The 17,855-nt window shown below is 36.7% G+C and overlaps 2 protein-coding genes and 1 long non-coding RNA gene across 9 annotated transcripts; 2 read left to right on the top strand and 1 right to left on the bottom strand.

Annotated features, from left to right (window-relative positions):
- The first annotated feature begins 3,761 nt into the window (after nucleotides 1-3,761).
- Nucleotides 3,762-4,778, top strand: LOC140180540 (uncharacterized). Its single transcript, XM_072221763.1, has one exon. It carries the CDS (start codon nucleotides 3,762-3,764, stop codon nucleotides 4,776-4,778), a length of 1,017 nt encoding a protein of 338 aa, XP_072077864.1.
- Nucleotides 4,779-8,183: 3,405 nt separating this feature from the next.
- Nucleotides 8,184-10,935, top strand: LOC112764875 (uncharacterized). Of its 2 annotated transcripts, XR_011875078.1 has the most exons (4): nucleotides 8,345-8,509; nucleotides 8,687-8,726; nucleotides 8,896-9,023; nucleotides 9,129-9,507. It is a non-coding gene; the product is annotated as an uncharacterized lncRNA (long non-coding RNA). The 2 variants fall into 2 exon arrangements; XR_011875079.1 differs by lacking the exons at nucleotides 8,345-8,509; nucleotides 8,687-8,726 and adding an exon at nucleotides 8,184-8,328 and having other exon boundaries at nucleotides 9,129-10,935.
- LOC112764874 (proline--tRNA ligase, chloroplastic/mitochondrial) lies at nucleotides 9,470-15,033 on the bottom strand. Of its 6 annotated transcripts, XR_011875073.1 has the most exons (14): nucleotides 14,625-15,019; nucleotides 14,480-14,536; nucleotides 13,986-14,096; nucleotides 13,698-13,784; nucleotides 13,488-13,601; nucleotides 13,197-13,403; nucleotides 12,789-12,926; nucleotides 12,490-12,651; nucleotides 12,164-12,363; nucleotides 11,842-11,925; nucleotides 11,511-11,720; nucleotides 10,669-10,841; nucleotides 10,300-10,385; nucleotides 9,470-10,079 (listed from the first exon to the last, which is right to left on the bottom strand). XR_011875073.1 is itself a non-coding variant. In XM_025810686.3 (11 exons), the coding sequence occupies exons 1-11, from the start codon at nucleotides 14,964-14,966 to the stop codon at nucleotides 11,579-11,581; spliced, it is 1,644 nt and encodes a 547-aa protein (XP_025666471.1). In that variant the 5' UTR covers nucleotides 14,967-15,033; the 3' UTR covers nucleotides 11,405-11,578. The 6 variants fall into 6 exon arrangements, 1 of the variants encoding a protein (XP_025666471.1); XR_011875076.1 differs by having other exon boundaries at nucleotides 9,470-10,385; nucleotides 10,669-10,768; XR_011875075.1 differs by lacking the exon at nucleotides 10,669-10,841.
- Nucleotides 15,034-17,855: the final 2,822 nt, after the last annotated feature.

Genomic DNA, 17,855 nt, shown 5'->3' with positions numbered 1-17,855 from the left:
CTATGCGGGTCTTTCGAAAAAGGAATTAGCTTATTTTGGTAAATATATCCAACCAACTCCAATCCTTCTACCAATTAACATGTTAGAAGATTTCACAAAACCCCTGTCGCTTAGCTTTCGACTCTTCAGAAATATATTAGTGATGAATTAGTAGTTGTTGTTCTTGTTTCTTTAATACCCTTAGTAGTTCTTATACTTGTCATGCTCCTTGGATTATTTACAAGCGGTATTCAAACCTTTATTTTTGCTACTTTAGCTGCGGCTTATATAGGTGAATCCATGGAAGTCATTAACTTAACAAATTTAGGAAATAGTCTTTTTTTTTTTTAGTTTTTAGTTTAGTTTGACTCGCCGCAATATATGTGCGGCTAAAGATAATATACTTAGGTAACAAAAATACATAAAAGAGAAACAAATCAGTTTTAAATTCTGATTCTATTAATTGAATATTCATAAATATAGGGTTAAATTAAATGCAATCAAAGTATAAATAAATATATGATTTAGTAAAAAAATAGAAAAGATTACTTGAGAGTTGTAAAAAAAAATAGAAAAAACATCATTTAAATAATGAATATTTTTCCTATTATTTTTTTACTAAACTAAAAAGAATCTTTGTTTTCAATTTTTTCAATAATTTTTTGGTATTATTTTTGTTGTATTTTATTTTGTTCATTCAATCTATAACATAAATATTTTTTTACATTATAATATAGATCTAATTTAAATATTATTTTATTAGAGTCTATTAATATTGTAAATATAAATATTAAAAACTTTAACTTTGAACTTTGTAGGATATTTCCGTTTACGACATGTGATTAAAATGGATATTACATAAAACTAGAACGTATTTGTATTTCATTCATATTCAATTCAACAATAAAAAAAAAATTCCATTTAAATCACTCAAATTTCAATATTTCGTTGCAAAGATTCAGTTCTTCGGTCAAACAATTTTTTTAGATTGATTATACCATATGGATATAAACGAGGATATAATCAAAAAGAAGAAAAGGACTAGCAAAAACCTAAGACTATATGTATACATTTTCTTCTCGCACCAATAATGTTGGAAAAATCATAATTCAAGTTTTGTCTTTATCTTGTTCTAATGTTCTCTGGTGAAATCATTAGTTGGGACGTAAGCGTAATTATATTATACCATGCATGATCATTGATGAGCTAGGTAAAATGAAAAAAAAAATGCAAATTATATCTAGACAGATAAAACATGATTTGAATATAAAATAACATATTATATTATAGATATAAAACGATAAATCTATACATATACCTATCATTTTTGTTTGTTTGTTTTTTTATTTTATTTATATTTATTTTTATGCCCAAATAATTGCTAATATTTATTCAAAAAATAAAGACAAAATTTACTACAGTATCCAGCCATGTGAAAATTGTATTCTCATGCTGTTGTTGCTGTTGTCAAAAAAAGCTAAACGCCTTGCCTCCTAAAATAATGGGGTCTCTTGTGCACTGTTATAATGAAGTACTATATTTTCTTTAATGATGAAAAACAAAGCAGTGAATAACAGTATCATATGATATGAATTTATGAAGTGTGTTTCTCACCAATTTCCTTCTCCAATATTATTGGTTAAGTTGTAGTGTATTATGTCACTGTCTTTGGCCTTTACCATACACTCTATCCTATAAAGGCATAAGGGCATTGAAGGAACTTTCCTGCTTCCAAAAGGGCATCATTACTGTATGTGCGACTATGGAATCAAAGAAGAGCGAATGTGGATGTGGATGTACTTCTTCAAGCGATGTGGAGTTTGTTTAAATGGGATATGGTGGTTCTCAGTGTTAATCTTTCTTGGCTACATAGTGCTTTTGGTTTATTATTAGCCATAGCATATACTTGTACAGTTTGTTATAACCATGGTTCTGAAAACCAAATCGGACCGACCAGTTCAACTGAATTAACCGGGAATCGGTCATCTAGTCGGTCCGAGTAAGGTCAGAAACCGTTTGAAAAAAAAAAACAGTAAGAAGACCAGTCAAACTGGCAGTTAACCGGTGAACCGAGAGAATCGTCCGATTTTTTAACGGTTTTTGGTTAAGAAAGAAAAAGTGCTAAACAGCGTTGTTTTTCCTTTAAAAAAAAAAAGAAAAGAAAGGCTAAACGCCTAATTGCCTAAACGAAGTCCTAATCCTTTCAGCAGAAATCACCCACAACTCAACAAGCCAGAAGAGGGATCTGGGATCAGCAGTTTAGCACCGCCATTGCCACCGCATCCCGCAGCGATAGCAGCGACGGCGTTGAGAGCCGCAACCACCACCGCGTCCTGTTTCGTCACCGAGCTCGCCTCCTCGTTGGTCGTCGCCGAGCTCGCCTCCTCGTTGGTCGTCGCCGAGCTCGCCTCCTCGTTGGTCGTCGCCGCCGGTAAGACTCTGTTCGTGTTTGGTTATTCACTTAGTCCTCCTCGCTGCTTCTGATTTTTTGTGCTTGATTATATGATTTATTTGTTATCTGTTCATGATTTTGTTTGATGGCGTCATTATTTGTTTGTTTGCTGGCTTCATGATTCTGAGGTTATTTGTTCATGAATTTGTTTGCTGGCTTTATGAATTTGTTTGTTGCTTCATAAATTTGTTTGCTGCTTTATTTGTTCGATTTTGATTTTGATTTTTCATTTTCTGAGGTTATTTGCTTGTTTGCTGGCTTCATGATTTGTTTGTTTGCTGGCTTCATGATTCCGAGGTTATTTGTTCATGAATTTGTTTGCTGCTTCATGAATTTGTTTGCTGCTTTATTTGTTCGATTTTGATTTTGATTTTTCATTTTCTGAGGTTAGTTGTTTGTTTGCTGGCTTCGTGAATTTGTTTGCTGCTTCATGAATTTGTTTGCTGCTTTATTTGTTCGATTTTGATTTTGATTTTTCATTTTCTGAGGTTAGTTGTTTGTTTGCTGGCTTCATGAATTTGTTTGTTGCTTCATGATTTTGGTTGCTGAATTATTTATTTGTTCATGGTTTTCTGAAGTTATTTTTTAGTCTTTGATTTTCTGATTGTTACATATGGAACAATCACAAAGTAACCCATAGCCACAAGATAATGCTGTTCAAGATTCTCAAACTGGTTCATCTAGAGGTAAACTTTGATGTTTGAAGTTGTTTGTGAACTTCTAATATTAAGTAATGGATAATTTATTATGTGAAATTTTAAGTTTTAATAAGTTAAAAATTATTGAATTTATATATTTAAAATTATTTTTAGATTTTTTAATAATTTTATTTAATATTTAATTAAACCGGTTGAACCCCGATTGAACCCCGGTCGAACCAATGAACCATTGAACCAGTGACCTCACCGGTTTATTGACCGATCCGGTTCTCGCAACTTTGGTTATAACTTAACATAGTTAGGATCTGAATTAGTTATATTAATTAGTTAGACTAGATACAGAGTTTGTTAGTTAGACCATCACCTTGTATGCATATATATACAATTGAGTCAATTTGGAATCTTTCACAATCAATAACAACTAAGTTCACTCTCTCACTATTCACAGTATTCAACATGGTATCAGAAGCAATTTTTTCTTGAACCTTCCACTCTTCTCTCCTTTCTTCTTCTCCTTCTTTCCCTCTTCTCTCTTCCTCTTTCCTTGACTCATATAACTGAGTTTGATGAGAATGTGCGTATTTCACCTCTGTTCTTGGTAGAAACAGTGATTTCAATCAACGAGACTTGGAAAGAAGCGTCATTTTGTGCTTTCTCTAATTCCACCAACCATGGCACAACCAGCCTCATCTTCATCTGCAGTTTCTTCAACTTCATCAATGGCTGTGGATCCTTATAACCTCTCTCCCGCTGATCAACCCGGTCTGATCTTGGTCACTCAACAACTCGTTGAGGACAACTATCATTCTTGGAGTCGCGCGATGCAGAAAGCCCTAAATTCTAAACGAAAGCTTGGTTTCATCACTGGATCGGTGCCTAAACCAGATCCAATTACTGAACCAGAGAAATTTGAGAACTGGCAGTGCGTGAATGATGTAATAAGCACATGGATTTTGAATTCTGTTACAAAAGAAATTGCTACCTCTCTCGTATACACAGATTCTGCAGCAAAATTGTGGAACAATTTTAAGGAGCGTTTTCAACATGGAAATGGCCCTCGCGTGTTTGAATTGAAGCGCGACTTGATGAATCTTCGACATGGTGCCATGTCTGTGTCACAATACTTCACAAGAATCAAGGTTCTTTGGGAAGAATTAAACTCATATCGCCCGGTGCAATGCAATTGCGGTGATGCACGCGCCATGCAAGAGTTTCTTCAAGCTGGGTATATCCACTGTTTCCTCATGGGATTGGATGAATCTTTTTCACAGATTCGCGGGAAAATCTTGCTCTTGGAACCTCTTCCCACAATTAATAAAGTCCTTTCTCTTGTAACACAAGAAGAAAAACATAGGGCAATAATAGGAGCTTCACTCAATTTTGCTTCCCAGAATCAAGTAGCCTTTCTGGCGAGAAATCAGCAACCACCACAATCTCAAGGTCGCGGCAGAGGCATGGTGAAGAAAGATAGACCCCTTTGCTCGCACTGTGGAATTCTTGGGCACACTATCGACAAATGTTACAAAATTCACGGTTACCCTCCAAATTTTGGCAAAGGAAGGAACATGAAGCCTTCGATTCATCATGTCTCCACATCTCAATCCACTTCAGATGCACAAATCAGCCCAAATTTAGCTCCAACACAAGTTCAACAGCTCCTAACCTTGCTGAATGATCACAAGATCTAAGATATTTCATCAAATTAATCAACAGAAGTTTCAACTCCAGCAGGTATCGTTCTCAACGCATCCATGTTAAGGTCAAATTTACCTCATAATTCTTGGATTTTGGATAGTGATGCCACCATTCACATTGCTTGTGATTTATCTCTGTTCACCTCAATACACACTTCAAAAACTTTTTCTGTCTCTCCACCTAATGGTGACATTTTCTCTGCCAATTTCATAGGTTCAGTTACTCTCAATAAGCATTTATCTCTCCAAAATGTGCTTTATGTCCCTGAGTTTCGTGTCAATTTACTTTCAGTTTCAGCCTTTCTTGCTAACTCCACAATCACTATCACTATTGGTTTTAATTACTTCACTATTCAGGACAACAAGTGTTTGAAGACGATTGGGAGGGGTGACTTGCAACAAGGACTTTACATCCTAAGAGCAGAAATCCCAACCAATTCAGCACTGCATGGTTCACATAATTCCTCAAATTCTTTTCTTTCTAGTCATATTTCTCATACTGATTCTATCTCAATAAATTTGTGTAGTCCAGAACTATGGCACACACGTCTTGGTCATGCACCTTCTAACATTCTACACCACTTAAATAGTATTTTACATTTGTCGAATAAATCAGGTTGTCATACTTGTGAAATCTACCATTTAGCTAATTTAAGAAACTTCCCTTTGAGTCACATAATCACATATCTTCTAACACTTTTGACCTTATTCATTGTGATGTGTGAGGACCTTATCATACTCCCACCTATAATGGAAAACGTTTCTTTCTAACCATTGTTGATGATGCAACCAGGTTTTGTTGGATTTATATGCTGAATAATAAATCTGAAGCCACAGGTTGCCTGAAGGACTTCTTTGCATTGATTGACACTCAATTTGGCATTAAGATCAAATGTCTCAGGTCTGACAATGCTAAGGAACTTGCACTTAAGGAGTTTCTGCAGAAGAGAGGTGCCCTGCATCAATTCTCATGCCCTTATCGACCCCAACAAAATGCTGTTGTAGAGAGAAAGTACCAGTATCTGTTGAATGTGGCCAGATCCTTATTCTTTCAGTTAAAATTCCCTATTTTCTTTTGGGGGGAGTGCATCATCACTGTAGCTTTCCTAATCAATCGAATCCCAAGCAAATTATTACAATTTAAGTCTCCCTTTGAACTGCTATTTGGAAAGACACCCAACTATGATGCCTTAAGAAATTTTGGTTGCCTTGCATATGCAGCAAACACCTCTAACTCCAAAACCAATTTTTGTCCTAGAGTTGATCCCTCGGTCTTCATTGGATATCCAACTGGTTACAAAGGTTACAAACTTTACAACCTTAGAACCAAACAGTTTTTTTATCTCGAGAGACATCATTTTCCATGAACATGTTATGCCTTTCAATACTTCACCTCATCTACAGTCTAATAAGGACTTGTTCAATGACTTTGTACTTCCTAAACCCATTCTTGATCACATCCCTTCTCCATCTTCACAGCCTACCCCAACCGTCATAAACCCAGAACCTCAACATCAAGAACCAACACCAAACACCATCACTTCACCACCTAAATAACTAAGAAAATCAACTATACACATTCAACCTTCGCCTTGCCTTACCTTAATGACTACGTCTGCCACACCTCTACTCCTTATCCCTTAGCCAATCATATTAGTAACCATCGCCTTAACCTTACATACCTTTACTCCATCGCACAATTAGACACCATACCTGAGCCTTAATTTTACCAACAGGCAATTCAGTTCAAAGAATGGAGACAAGCTATGCAAGAGGAACTTGATGTGCTTGAGGCCAATAACACTTAGGCCCTTGTACCTTTACCACCAGATAGGCGAGCCATTGGTTGTCGTTGAGTGTACAAAGCTAAGCTAAAGGTTGATGGCTCGTTAGAGAGATATAAGGCACGTTTAGTTGCAAAAGGATATACTCAACAAGTTGGTATTGATTTTAGGGACACATTTAGTCCCGTGGCAAAGATCACTACTGTGAGGACCTTATTTACTATTGCTGCAGTCAAGAACTGGAGCCTCCTACAGCTGGATATAAATAATGCATTCCTCAATGGTGAACTTAATGAAGAAGTCTACATGGAATTGCCTTTGGGTCATCCTCAGCGGAAACAAGGGTTAGTTTGTAAACTCACACGATCCTTGTATGGGTTGTGACAAGCATCAAGGTAGTGGTTCACTAAGTTTTGCAACACACTAATCACCCATGGCTTTACACAATGCTAACATGATTACTCTCTTTTCGTTCTAGGAGAGGGTGAGGCAACTACATATCTTATTGTGTACGTGGATGACATCATCATTGCTGCTCCCAAACAAGACATGGTGGACAATGTTAAACACAAGCTTCAATCCATCTTCAAGCTTAAAATCTTGGGTGACCTTAAGTTCTTCCTTGGTCTTGAGCTTGGATGGGATTACTCTGAGTCAGCGAAAATATACACTTTCATTGCTGGAGGAGACTGGTTTCTTAGGGTGCAAACCTGCCAATACACCCATGGATGCTAATCTAAAACTTAGTGCTGATGAAGGTGATCCTATCCCTGATGCTTCGAGATATCGCAGATTAATTGGCCGCCACATGTATCTCACTATATCTCGGCCAGACATCACTTTTGCTGTGGTAAAACTGGCTCAATACATGGCAAATCCTCGAACTCCTCATCTCGAAGCTGTGCACGATGTCCTCAAGTATTTGAAGGCAGCACCTGGCCAGGGATTACTCTTCTCATCAAAATCTAAGTTTCACCTCTCTATGTACACTGACGCTGACTGGGGCAGCTGCCTCGACACACGGAGGTCCACGACCGGCTATTGCACGTTCTTGGGAGATTCATTAGTGTCATGGAAGAGCAAGAAGCAAGATGTAGTTTCGAGGAGCTCAACGGAGGCAGAGTACAGAGCTCTAGCCAACGCTGCCTGTGAAGTTCTATCCGTCATTTCCCTTCTCAAATTCATGCATGTCGAGGTGAATTCAACAATGATTTTTTGTGACAACATCTCTACCATTCAAATGGCCACCAATCCGACTCTACATGAAAGGTCCAAGCACATTGAAATCTATTGCCACTTCGTTAGAGAAAAAGTGGCAGCAGGAATCGTCAAACTCATCCATGTACCAAGCAAGCATCAACTCGCGGATTTACTCACCAAGGCTCTCCCAGCGCCTCAGTTCAAATTTCTTATGGCCAAGTTTGGAACATACAACATGTATGCTCCAACTTGAGGGGGGATATTAGCCATAGCATATACTTGTACAGTTTGTTATAACTTAACATAGTTAGGATCTGAATTAGTTATATTAATTAGTTAGGCTAGATACAGAGTTTGTTAGTTAGACCATCACCTTGTATACATATATATACAATTGAGTGAGCCAATTCAATTTGGACTCTTTCACAATCAATAACAACCAAGTTCACTCTCTCACTATTCACATTGTTCAACAGTTATGGTCCCAACAAATACCTTCTATCTACATTGATTGCCTGCCATTCAAGCTAAAACAGATTCAATATACTTTGGCAAACAAGGTATTATATCCCTTTTATTCGTACTTCATCGAATGGTGTTATTTGACATGTCATTCATCCTCTATATATGTTGCACAGGGGCAAGTATACTTGTCTACATATTTTACATTTTACTCATAACCATTTTAGCCTGTCTATACCTTCATTTGAAAAGTAAACATCCTCATTACAATACTCAAAGGTACGTTATTTCATACCTTGTTAGTCATACATGATGTATGACTAATTTCTTGCTCTCAAGAAGGTGGGATTTTTTGGATTGGTATCATGGAAAAAGCCGTTGCTTGTGAATGGTTCCCTTGAAATCATTTCTCTAACAGAACTCTCTCTGATTTTTATGTTTCTTTTATATGACTAGTTTCTACCAGTGACCCTACTGGCAACTAATGAGGCCAAGTGTAAGAAAAGAACTTCCCACTCTTCATCAAATATTGTTTGTTACATTTCTCTTCTTCTAAGTTGGAACATATATAGGTGGAAGATTTAGTAATGGCCTTAGGCCTTGTTGGAAATATCTGCATGATGTTTCTGTTCTTTCTAGTATTAAGAGTGTCTTCGCTTTTGCAGTTCATTGGCCTAACTTTAGAGGGAAGTATCAAGTACCACATCTAGCTAGGACCACCGCAATGGTCCTCTTCACAGCCCATGGACTTTGCTACATTATCTTTTGGGACAACACTAATCAAATCTAAGAGGTAAATTCAATAAGCAACTTGTTCAATGCAAAGTCCTTGTTCAATGCAAAATCCTTTTTCAGTCATAAACTATATAGGCTAACATTGCAAGAGCTTTCATTGTAGATGCTCATGTGGAATAAAGTTGGCGTCTCAAATGTGGCTGGAGAAGTAGCTTTGCTAGCAGGATTAGCCATGTGGGCCACTAACTTACCTTTGATAAGGCAAAAACTTTATGCAACTTTTCTTCTACACTCATCAACTGTACATAGTTTTTGTAGTCTTTTATGTACTACACGTAGGATTTTTTTCTTCCTGTGTGTTTCTTGCAGGATTTTACTTATTCTTGATGGATCGCTACCTAAGATTCCTACAGTCCCAGCAAAAAATTTAGCTGGTTTCTGCTCGCATCGCATCTTGTGAAACTATTGAACTGAATTTCTCCAAGAATCCAGATGAATGACAAGTTCTATATCTGAATTTTGTCTCCATTTCAAGCAACATAGTATTTATTTCAATTTCCTCTCATGTTGCTGCAATAGGATTGTGCTATACTCCTACAAGTGTCATTTACATAAATGTTGTTAATATTTCCAAGTTGAAATGGCATCCTTTTTCCAACACCTCTTGCTGCGACACTGAACATGATACCCTAAGCATTCTCATCAAAAGTTCAGGAAACTGGTCTCATTCTTTGTATCAGAAGCTATCATGTTCATCTCCACCGTCCCACCTTAACATCTTTGTCGAAGGGTCATATGGACGGGACTCATCAACCTTTCTCAAGGTATGGTAACTAGTTAAAGGAGCCTCCACAGTTTACAACTCATGGATTGACATATATAATGTTTGATGCAAGTATGAAATGGTAGTGATGGTGAGTGGAGAAAGTGGAATTGCACCTTTCATCTCCATAATTCGATGGCTACTCTTTAAGGCCAATACCGAAGGGGGCAAAGCTCCATGAGTTCTTGTATGCGCCTTCAAGAAGTGCGTTGATCTCACCATGGTAGACCTCCTCATGAGTGTTTCAGGCACAGCCTTTGACATCTCGCGCTTGCAGCTTCAAATTGAAGCCTATGTAACAAGAGAGAAACAACATGTAACAACAGAAAGAAAGCCTCTTCAAACATTATTGTTCAGGTCAAATGCATCAGATGAACCCATTTCTGCAATCTTTGGGCGAAACAATTGGCTCTGCCTTGGGATTATCATCTCTTCATCTTTAATATTCTTCCTATTACTTATTGTCATCCTAAGCAAATAATATATATATCCAATGGATCATAATTCAGACCTCAAATTCCTATACTTCTCAAGGGCCAGCCTGAGCATGCTATTCATCTGTGTATCCATAGTCATTACAGCTACATCTGTTTTTATCTGGAACAAGAATCAGAATATGTATATTAAGCAGATTGAAAGCAACACATCTCCAGGCACTGTTTGTTATGATGCTGACAAGGAATTAGAGTCTCTACCCCACCAATCCTTTTTTGATGTAGTTAAAGTACACTATGGCAAAAGACTAAGGGTAAGATATAACTTTTTGAGATGACCATTTCTTTAAGTTCAGTTAAATATCTTTTTCATTGAATAAATAACACTTTCTCGTTGGAATTTGTGAGTAAAACCTCAAGGAGGAAAATTTCATTCTGTGACATACTCTCTAGTTTCCAGGATCAAGCATTGGAGTTCTTGTCAGTGGCCAAAGTGAAATGAGACATGAAGTAACATCAATCTGTAAATATTGCTCCACAGAAAACCTGCAAGTGCTTGAGTTACTCCTTTTCGTATTTTGTATTCGATGTCTTAGTCTCATATCTCCACTTTTATAGTCTTGTGTAATACAATGAAAAAAAAGAATAATCATGTATTAGTCTATCTGAAATCAACTATTAATCCCTAATTCCATGGAGTTCACTTTTCAATTGATAGGAGCCAAACCCACCAATTCTGCTTTTTAACCATGTATTTGTAAAAATTATACTACCTTTTTTTGTTAGGGTACAAATTATACGTAACTAAGGCATGTGCCATGAACTTATGATAGCAGGAAGGGTGAACTGGCTGGCTTCATTCATTTGCAATGTTTTTGGTAGATTTCCTTTGACAAACATACTCAAATGGAGGATATTATTAAATTCAAAAAGAAAATCCTAAAATGGATTAATTTGTTCTTGAGATCATATAACCTAAACACTATTCATTACTTGTTCTACGTTTTTCCTTTTCAACAATAAACAGATTCATATGCTGTCGAGTGTAGGTGTATAAAATTTTAGCATTTAATTGCAGGACTGATCTGAATTAACTCATATCATCTTAACAAATTTAGGATAATATCAAGAAATCACATAGGTATCATCAAAACTGCAAGTCATAAATATTCCCTTACGAAATTGACAAATTGTAACTCGATTATGACAACTAACAATAAAAAGCTACAGTTGATCAGTTAAATGTTCTGTAGTAAGTTGTCTATGTTGTACAACACAACTGACTTACCAAAAAATGTATGATTCAAACCAAGAATTTGACTACAAGCCCCATCTGCAGGATAATATACTTGGGAATTAGTAAGATTTGGCAAAAATTGCTACTTCTTCGGCAGGATCTCCAGTCATGAAGCATTTTTTGATCCCTTCGGGTTGTTCAAAAGGGAAGCACCTAATGGTTGCTCCTGTTTCCTCCTTTACTTTTAGCTCATGTTCATTGCTGCATGATCATGTAAAACAAGCATGAAACTAGAGTTGTCAATCATGGTCCACATCCATATAGACACATTTATGCTTAGCCCTGAAAATCTGTTTTAAGAATCTTAAATGAAAAAACCTACGTAGCAGACCAAGGACCCCTAGCCCATTTGCCTTGTGATATTGCTACTTTAAGATCATCATATGAGTTCACATCTACAATATTGCTGCAAAAGAAAATGCCGTGCTTTTTCAATATGTCAGTGTTATAGCATAAGCCAAAAACCAGATTCAAGGAGAACATTGTTTTGCCACAATCTAAAGTTATGCTACCATTAGCCTTCTTCACTTCAAACAAGTAGATGATTAATGAAATTATATTACTATACAGAAGCCATTATTTCACACAATTCAAAGCATGTTAGGAAAGGAGATATTTAGAGTTTAGACAGAAAATGAGTGAACCTGTCACGAAATGCTATGGCCCTCTCCAAAAGAGAGGACTGTATTTCATACAACTTGTCTTTCACAAAAGCCACCAAAATAGAAGGCTCCATAGAGATTCCAAACACTTTCCCCTGCTTCCCAGGAACATCTCTCCTGGATATCACCACACTCTCACTAGACACATCACGAGGACCAATTTCAATTCTAAGAGGAACACCCTGAAATGAGAAGGTGCATATTAGGTAAGCACAAGTAGAAATTTAATTTGGCATGAGTTTGCATTAAGCCAGCAGCAACTACTACATCAGATTATTTATATCAAGCATCCAAGTTTAAGAGAAAACCTTCATTTCCCAGAAATTGAATTTCCATCCAGGAGTTCTTTGCTCTGAGTCATCTAGTTTAACTTTAATACCTGCCGTATGAAGAACTTCTTTTACAGAAGATGCTGCATTTAGAACAGCCACTTTCTCTTCATCCTTCTTCCAAATAGGTACAATTACCACCTAAATGAAGCAAGGCATATCATTAAAAAGTACAACCATCAAACGAATTAAATTATCAGCCAAGGTGGAAGATGTTCCAAAGGATAATCCCAAACCAGTGACTTAACGTGACTTAGATGTGCAGCACCCTAAAGTACCTGTATCGGAGCAAGCTTTGGTGGAAGCATTAGGCCGGCATCATCTCCATGGGTCATGATTATGCCTCCAACAAAACGTGTACTAATTGCCCATGATGTCTGCCAAACATGCTGCATTTGTCCAGTCTCATCTAAAAACTGCATAAGGATAAATCTTGAGCATCTGCATCTGATATAAATACTTGAAAAAAAGGCATGCAAATATAACAGAGTCAATCAAAATTTGAGGGTAACTGCCCAGGTATCATGGAAAGCAAAAATAGCAAATAAATAAAAATAACTCGTGCATTTAAGACGGGGAGAAGGAGCATAATTTCTTGAAGAAATTAAGTATATTGATAAAAACAAGTGAACTTCAAACTAAGAACATTTTGCAGATCTGCAACTACTAAAATGTTGTTTAAATACCTGTGTTCCAAAGGCACGAGAAAAGTTCTGGCCAAGGTTGTGGCTGGTTCCGGCTTGCAATGCTTTCCTGTCACCCATCATGGCCTCAATTGTATAGGTCTTATTAGCTCCAGCGAATGTTTCTACTTTAGATTTTCGACCTGCAATAACAGGTATTGCAGCTTGCTCATAAGCAAATTTGGTATAGATGTCAATCATCTGTATAGCCTGCAGTTTAACAGAAATATTTACTAAGATCACAGTGATGTAACAAGTGAAGACACTAAGGCTTAACACAGAGAAGATGATGACCTCATTTTCTGCCTCTTCAGGAGTTGCATGAGCAGTGTGGCCCTCTTGCCAAAGAAACTCAAGAGTCCTAACAAATGGTTTTGTGCGCATCTCCCATCTTGTGACATTTGCCCACTGCATCACATTTATGTGTCAAAAGAAAGTCACAGACTATCCAATCACATAAGCAGACAAGTGTCTAATCACAAGCACAGCAGCGGAAACATTTACCTGATTAATCAAGAGAGGGAGATCACGATAACTTTGGATCCATTTGGTAAACATGTGATTGACAATGGTTTCACTTGTGGGTCGAACCTGACACAGCCTCAAGAATTACAAAAATCAAAGCTAACCTTAGGTCACAGATACTCAATATCACAAATAGAAATTCTATTCAGTATATAGATTGTGAGGAAAAGGGAAAAAAAAAAAAAGAAAAAAAGAAAAAAACGATACGGAGAAGAAATGCGCATGAAAGCAACATCAGCAAACAAAAAAGTTGAAGAGCATACACACCACGAGCTTCTCTTCAAGTTCCTTTCCACCTCCAATTGTCACCAATGCCAACTCGGGACTGAAGCCCTCCACATGACTTGCTTCTTTCTCTATAAATGAGTATGGAATAAACTACACCGCAGAATGGAGAAACAAACAAGCACCAAACTCAATAAGAGATATTTTGATGTCATACTACAGTTAGAATCATGCTATCCGCATTATCAATACCTCACTTTGCATTACCATTACATTTCCTATACTACAAGGTGGTTTGCATTATCACACACAAGTTCACAACTTCGGAGAATAAAAAAAAGTATTCTTCCTTGAACTGTCTAATGCAAATTCTCCGTCCAACTACTACAATAACCATAGTCACTGAGGATTAAACTATAAATAAGCTAGAAATCCCCCCAAAATAAATAAATTCGCAAACAGGGGAATCACCATAATCACCGAAAGATTTTTCCTTACATCATCCCTTTAAAATCCATCAGAATTAAGAACCTTACCTGCGGAAAGTACATGTTACTATGCCCTGTTTCCTTGAACTTCACATTCAAATAGTCCTGTACCCCAAGAAAAAGAAAATAAGAAAAAAAAAACATTTCTCTTAATATATCGGCCAAAAAGAAAGCATAAAAATTGAGGTGGAACCTGAATGGATTCCCAAATAGCGTAACCATAGGGACGAATGACCATGGTGCCACGAACAGGACCGTAATCGGCGAGCTCGGCGTTGGCTATAAGGTCGAGGTACCAAGCGTTGAAGTCCTGTGACCTTGGCGTTATTACTTGGTCGCTTCCTTTGCTGCTCTTCGACTTATCCTGGGTCTGAGCTGACGCAGCCTCTGCTCTCTGGGAGGAGAAGCTAGCAGCGAGAGGAGGCGGCCGGAGAAGAGTGCCATGGGGGCGGCGGCGTCGTAGAATGGGAAGAGAAGACGGTGAGGAGAACAGGTTCGTTAGCGTTAGAGAGGGCAGTCTCAGTGACACTGCCATTTCCTCACTCTTGTCTCAGATGAGGTTTTCTTTGTCTCCCTCAAATAAATAAATAATAGCACTTATATTGGCATTTTTCTATCTTAATTCTTAAGTCTTAATCAAAAAGAGCAATACACACGTTTACCATTAGGACAAGTTGGAGGGAATACAAATATATTTTTAGAAATTTTGAGATGAAAATATCTTATTTCCATGTTTAGTTCAAGATTTAAAAAATTATTATTGGGTATGTTTTATTTTTTGGAATCAAAATCCAACCCATTTCATTCCCATCTCTCCCCTGATTATCTTTAATTCCAATAGGAATGGAATGTGTATAATTAAGTGAAAAGACTAAAATACTTTTGTTAATTTCATTCCAACCCTTCTTTTCAGATTTTTACTCCTCATTTGATCAGAAACCCAAACTCTAGCAGAGCCCCTCTCTCATCGAAATTAAAATCTATTCGAGCTTCTTCCCCAAATTCATGGAGGCTCCACCGGCGTCAACACCGTCTCGCCACCGATTTGAATTTGCACGACCACCCGTCACCTTATTCTAGAAGGAAAATCACTTCAATCGTTCGTTTGCGTTCGTGTTCCATCATCGCAGCTCACGTCGGTTCACTGCCAATGTATGCTTGCGTCGTCGTTGCCGCGCCTCTAGCCGGATCCTCCGCATCGCGTGCTCGCGTTTGGTCTCTCTCCTTCGTCTGAGCTCGATTGCTACAACATTTTCTGAGGTTTTTGGTTTTTACTAGTTCATTCAAAATAAGTTTATTTACGTCTTTGAATTGTTGTTTTAATTGATACATCCTAATTCCTTTTTCATGATATATAGATGCTGATTTGTTTTTTTAGTGGTAATATTTGCTTATCTCTATGGTTTGAACTATGTTTATTTTATTTCTCAAATAAATTGTTGAACTCTGTGGTTTGAACTCTTTTTTTTTTTTTTGACTAAAACTTTGATTTGAACTATGTTTATTTTATTTCTCAAATAAATTGAGGGTTTTTTAATTGTTGTGGTGCATATAGTGTTATAGCATATATTAATCTGTAAATTGTTGTGGTGCATATAATTTCAGCTCTTGATCAAAATTTGAAGATCACTTTCTGTTTGTTGTCGTTTTTCTTTGAATCTTATATTATATAATAATTGCTGAATTTTGATCTTTTGAATATGTTAATGTTTCTTTCTTTGTCTTGTTCTGATGCCTAATATCTTTGTTACTTTGATGTTTCAAGAACATTTGATTAGCCATGGCATTGCCATTAATTTCATATTGAAAATTGGTTTCCATGGTGTAAAAGGTTATTAGTTGTGGTATTGTTTAGTTTTGCTGGAAGCTTTTATAATTGGCATAACTATTTGTTAATATTTGTTATTTGTCCAAGTTGCAGCATAGCTGATAAACCACTATTTCATGGTTTATCTTGTGCTCAATAGAGTGATTTTTATCAAGTCTTTGCACACTTATTCATACTAATTGCATGGTTTTACATTTTCCTTCCTAATTTTGTGCTATGATTAAAAACATGCTTCTTTGGCCTTAAATCTGCTATGTTTAATCCCCTCTTATTACCATTCGATGCCTTGATATGTGTGTTAAGTGATTTCAAGGTTTATAGGGCAGGAATGGCTTATAGGATGGAAAGGAAGCATGCAAAACTGGAAGGAATACAAGAAACTGAAGGAATTGCTAAGCTGTCCAGCATGACCTCTTTGTACTAATTCGATCATAACTTGAGCTACAGAGGTCCAAATGAAGCGGTTTCAGTTGTGTTGGAAAGCTAACATCTGGGACTTCAAAATGATAAATAATTTGCCATAGTTGCCATGCTGTTAGGTGACGCGCACGCGTAGATCACGCGTATGCGTGACCAGGTAAAAGTTCAATCCACGCGTACGCGTGGGCGACGTGTACGCGTGACAGAGCGACGTGCTGGACGTATCAAAAATCGCTGGGGGCAATTTCTGGGTTATTTTTGACCCAGTTTTTGGCCCAAAAAATACATATTAGAGGCTACAGAGTGGGAGAATGCATCAATTCATTCAACACTTCTCATTATTCACAATTTAGGTTTTAGATGTAGTTTCTAGAGAGAGGCTCTCTCCTCTCTCTAGGTTTTAGGATTTAGGATTTCTTTTAGTTTTAGGATTACTTCTTCTCAATTCCAGGTTCAATGTTCCTTTAATTTAATTTCTCTTCTACTTTTATTTGTTCTAGCTTTCTAGTTTATTTATTTTCCCTTGTTGATTACTTTATGTTGACAATTTAGTTTATGAACTCCATGTTAGAATTGATTTTCTTATTTAATTCAATTTGAGGTATTTCATATTTATGATTTTAATTCAGCTTTTTATATTCTTAGCTTGAATTGATTAATTGGAGACACTTGAGTTATCAAACTCCTTTGTTGATTGATAATTGGAATTTGCTGGTTGGTTTGGATTCCTCTAAAGCTAGTCTTTCCTTAGGAGTTGATTAGGACTTAAGGAATTAGATTGATTAGTCCACTTGACTTTCCTTTATTTAGTAAGGGTTAACTAAGTGGGAGTAATGAACAATTTTCATCACAATTGATAAGGATAACTAGGATAGGACGTCCAGTTTTCATACCTTGCTAAGAGCTTTATTAGTTATTAATTTAATTCTTACAATTTACTTTTTCTTGTTCCTTATTCAAAAACCCCAAAAAGATAATCTTCCATAACCAATAATAAATACACCTCCCTGCAATTCCTTGAGAGACGACCCGAGGTTTAAATACTTCGGTTATTAATTTTATTGGGTTTGCTTTAGTGACAGACAAGTTTTTGTACGAAAGGATTCTTTGTTGGTTTAGAAACTATACTTTCAACGAGAATATATTTGTGAAATTCTTTACTAGCAAAAATCCGTT

This window comes from Arachis hypogaea, chromosome 17 (assembly GCF_003086295.3).
Source record: "Arachis hypogaea cultivar Tifrunner chromosome 17, arahy.Tifrunner.gnm2.J5K5, whole genome shotgun sequence".
NCBI lineage: Eukaryota > Viridiplantae > Streptophyta > Magnoliopsida > Fabales > Fabaceae > Arachis > Arachis hypogaea.
This window is presented reverse-complemented; position numbering and strand designations above follow the sequence as displayed.

What these genes read in the sequence shown, in the direction of transcription:
- LOC140180540 (XM_072221763.1), top strand. Translation starts at nt 3,762, where the DNA reads ATGGCACAACCAGCCTCATCTTCATCTGCAGTTTCTTCAACTTCATCA.
- LOC112764874 (XM_025810686.3), bottom strand. Translation starts at nt 14,966, where the DNA reads ATGGCAGTGTCACTGAGACTGCCCTCTCTAACGCTAACGAACCTGTTC. An exon ending in AACTTGAAGAGAAGCTCGTG is followed by an intron (nt 13,785 to 13,985) that starts GTGTGTATGCTC and finishes AGGCTGTGTCAG; the next exon opens with GTTCGACCCACAAGTGAAAC. An exon ending in CAAAGCTTGCTCCGATACAG is followed by an intron (nt 12,652 to 12,788) that starts GTACTTTAGGGT and finishes TGCTTCATTTAG; the next exon opens with GTGGTAATTGTACCTATTTG.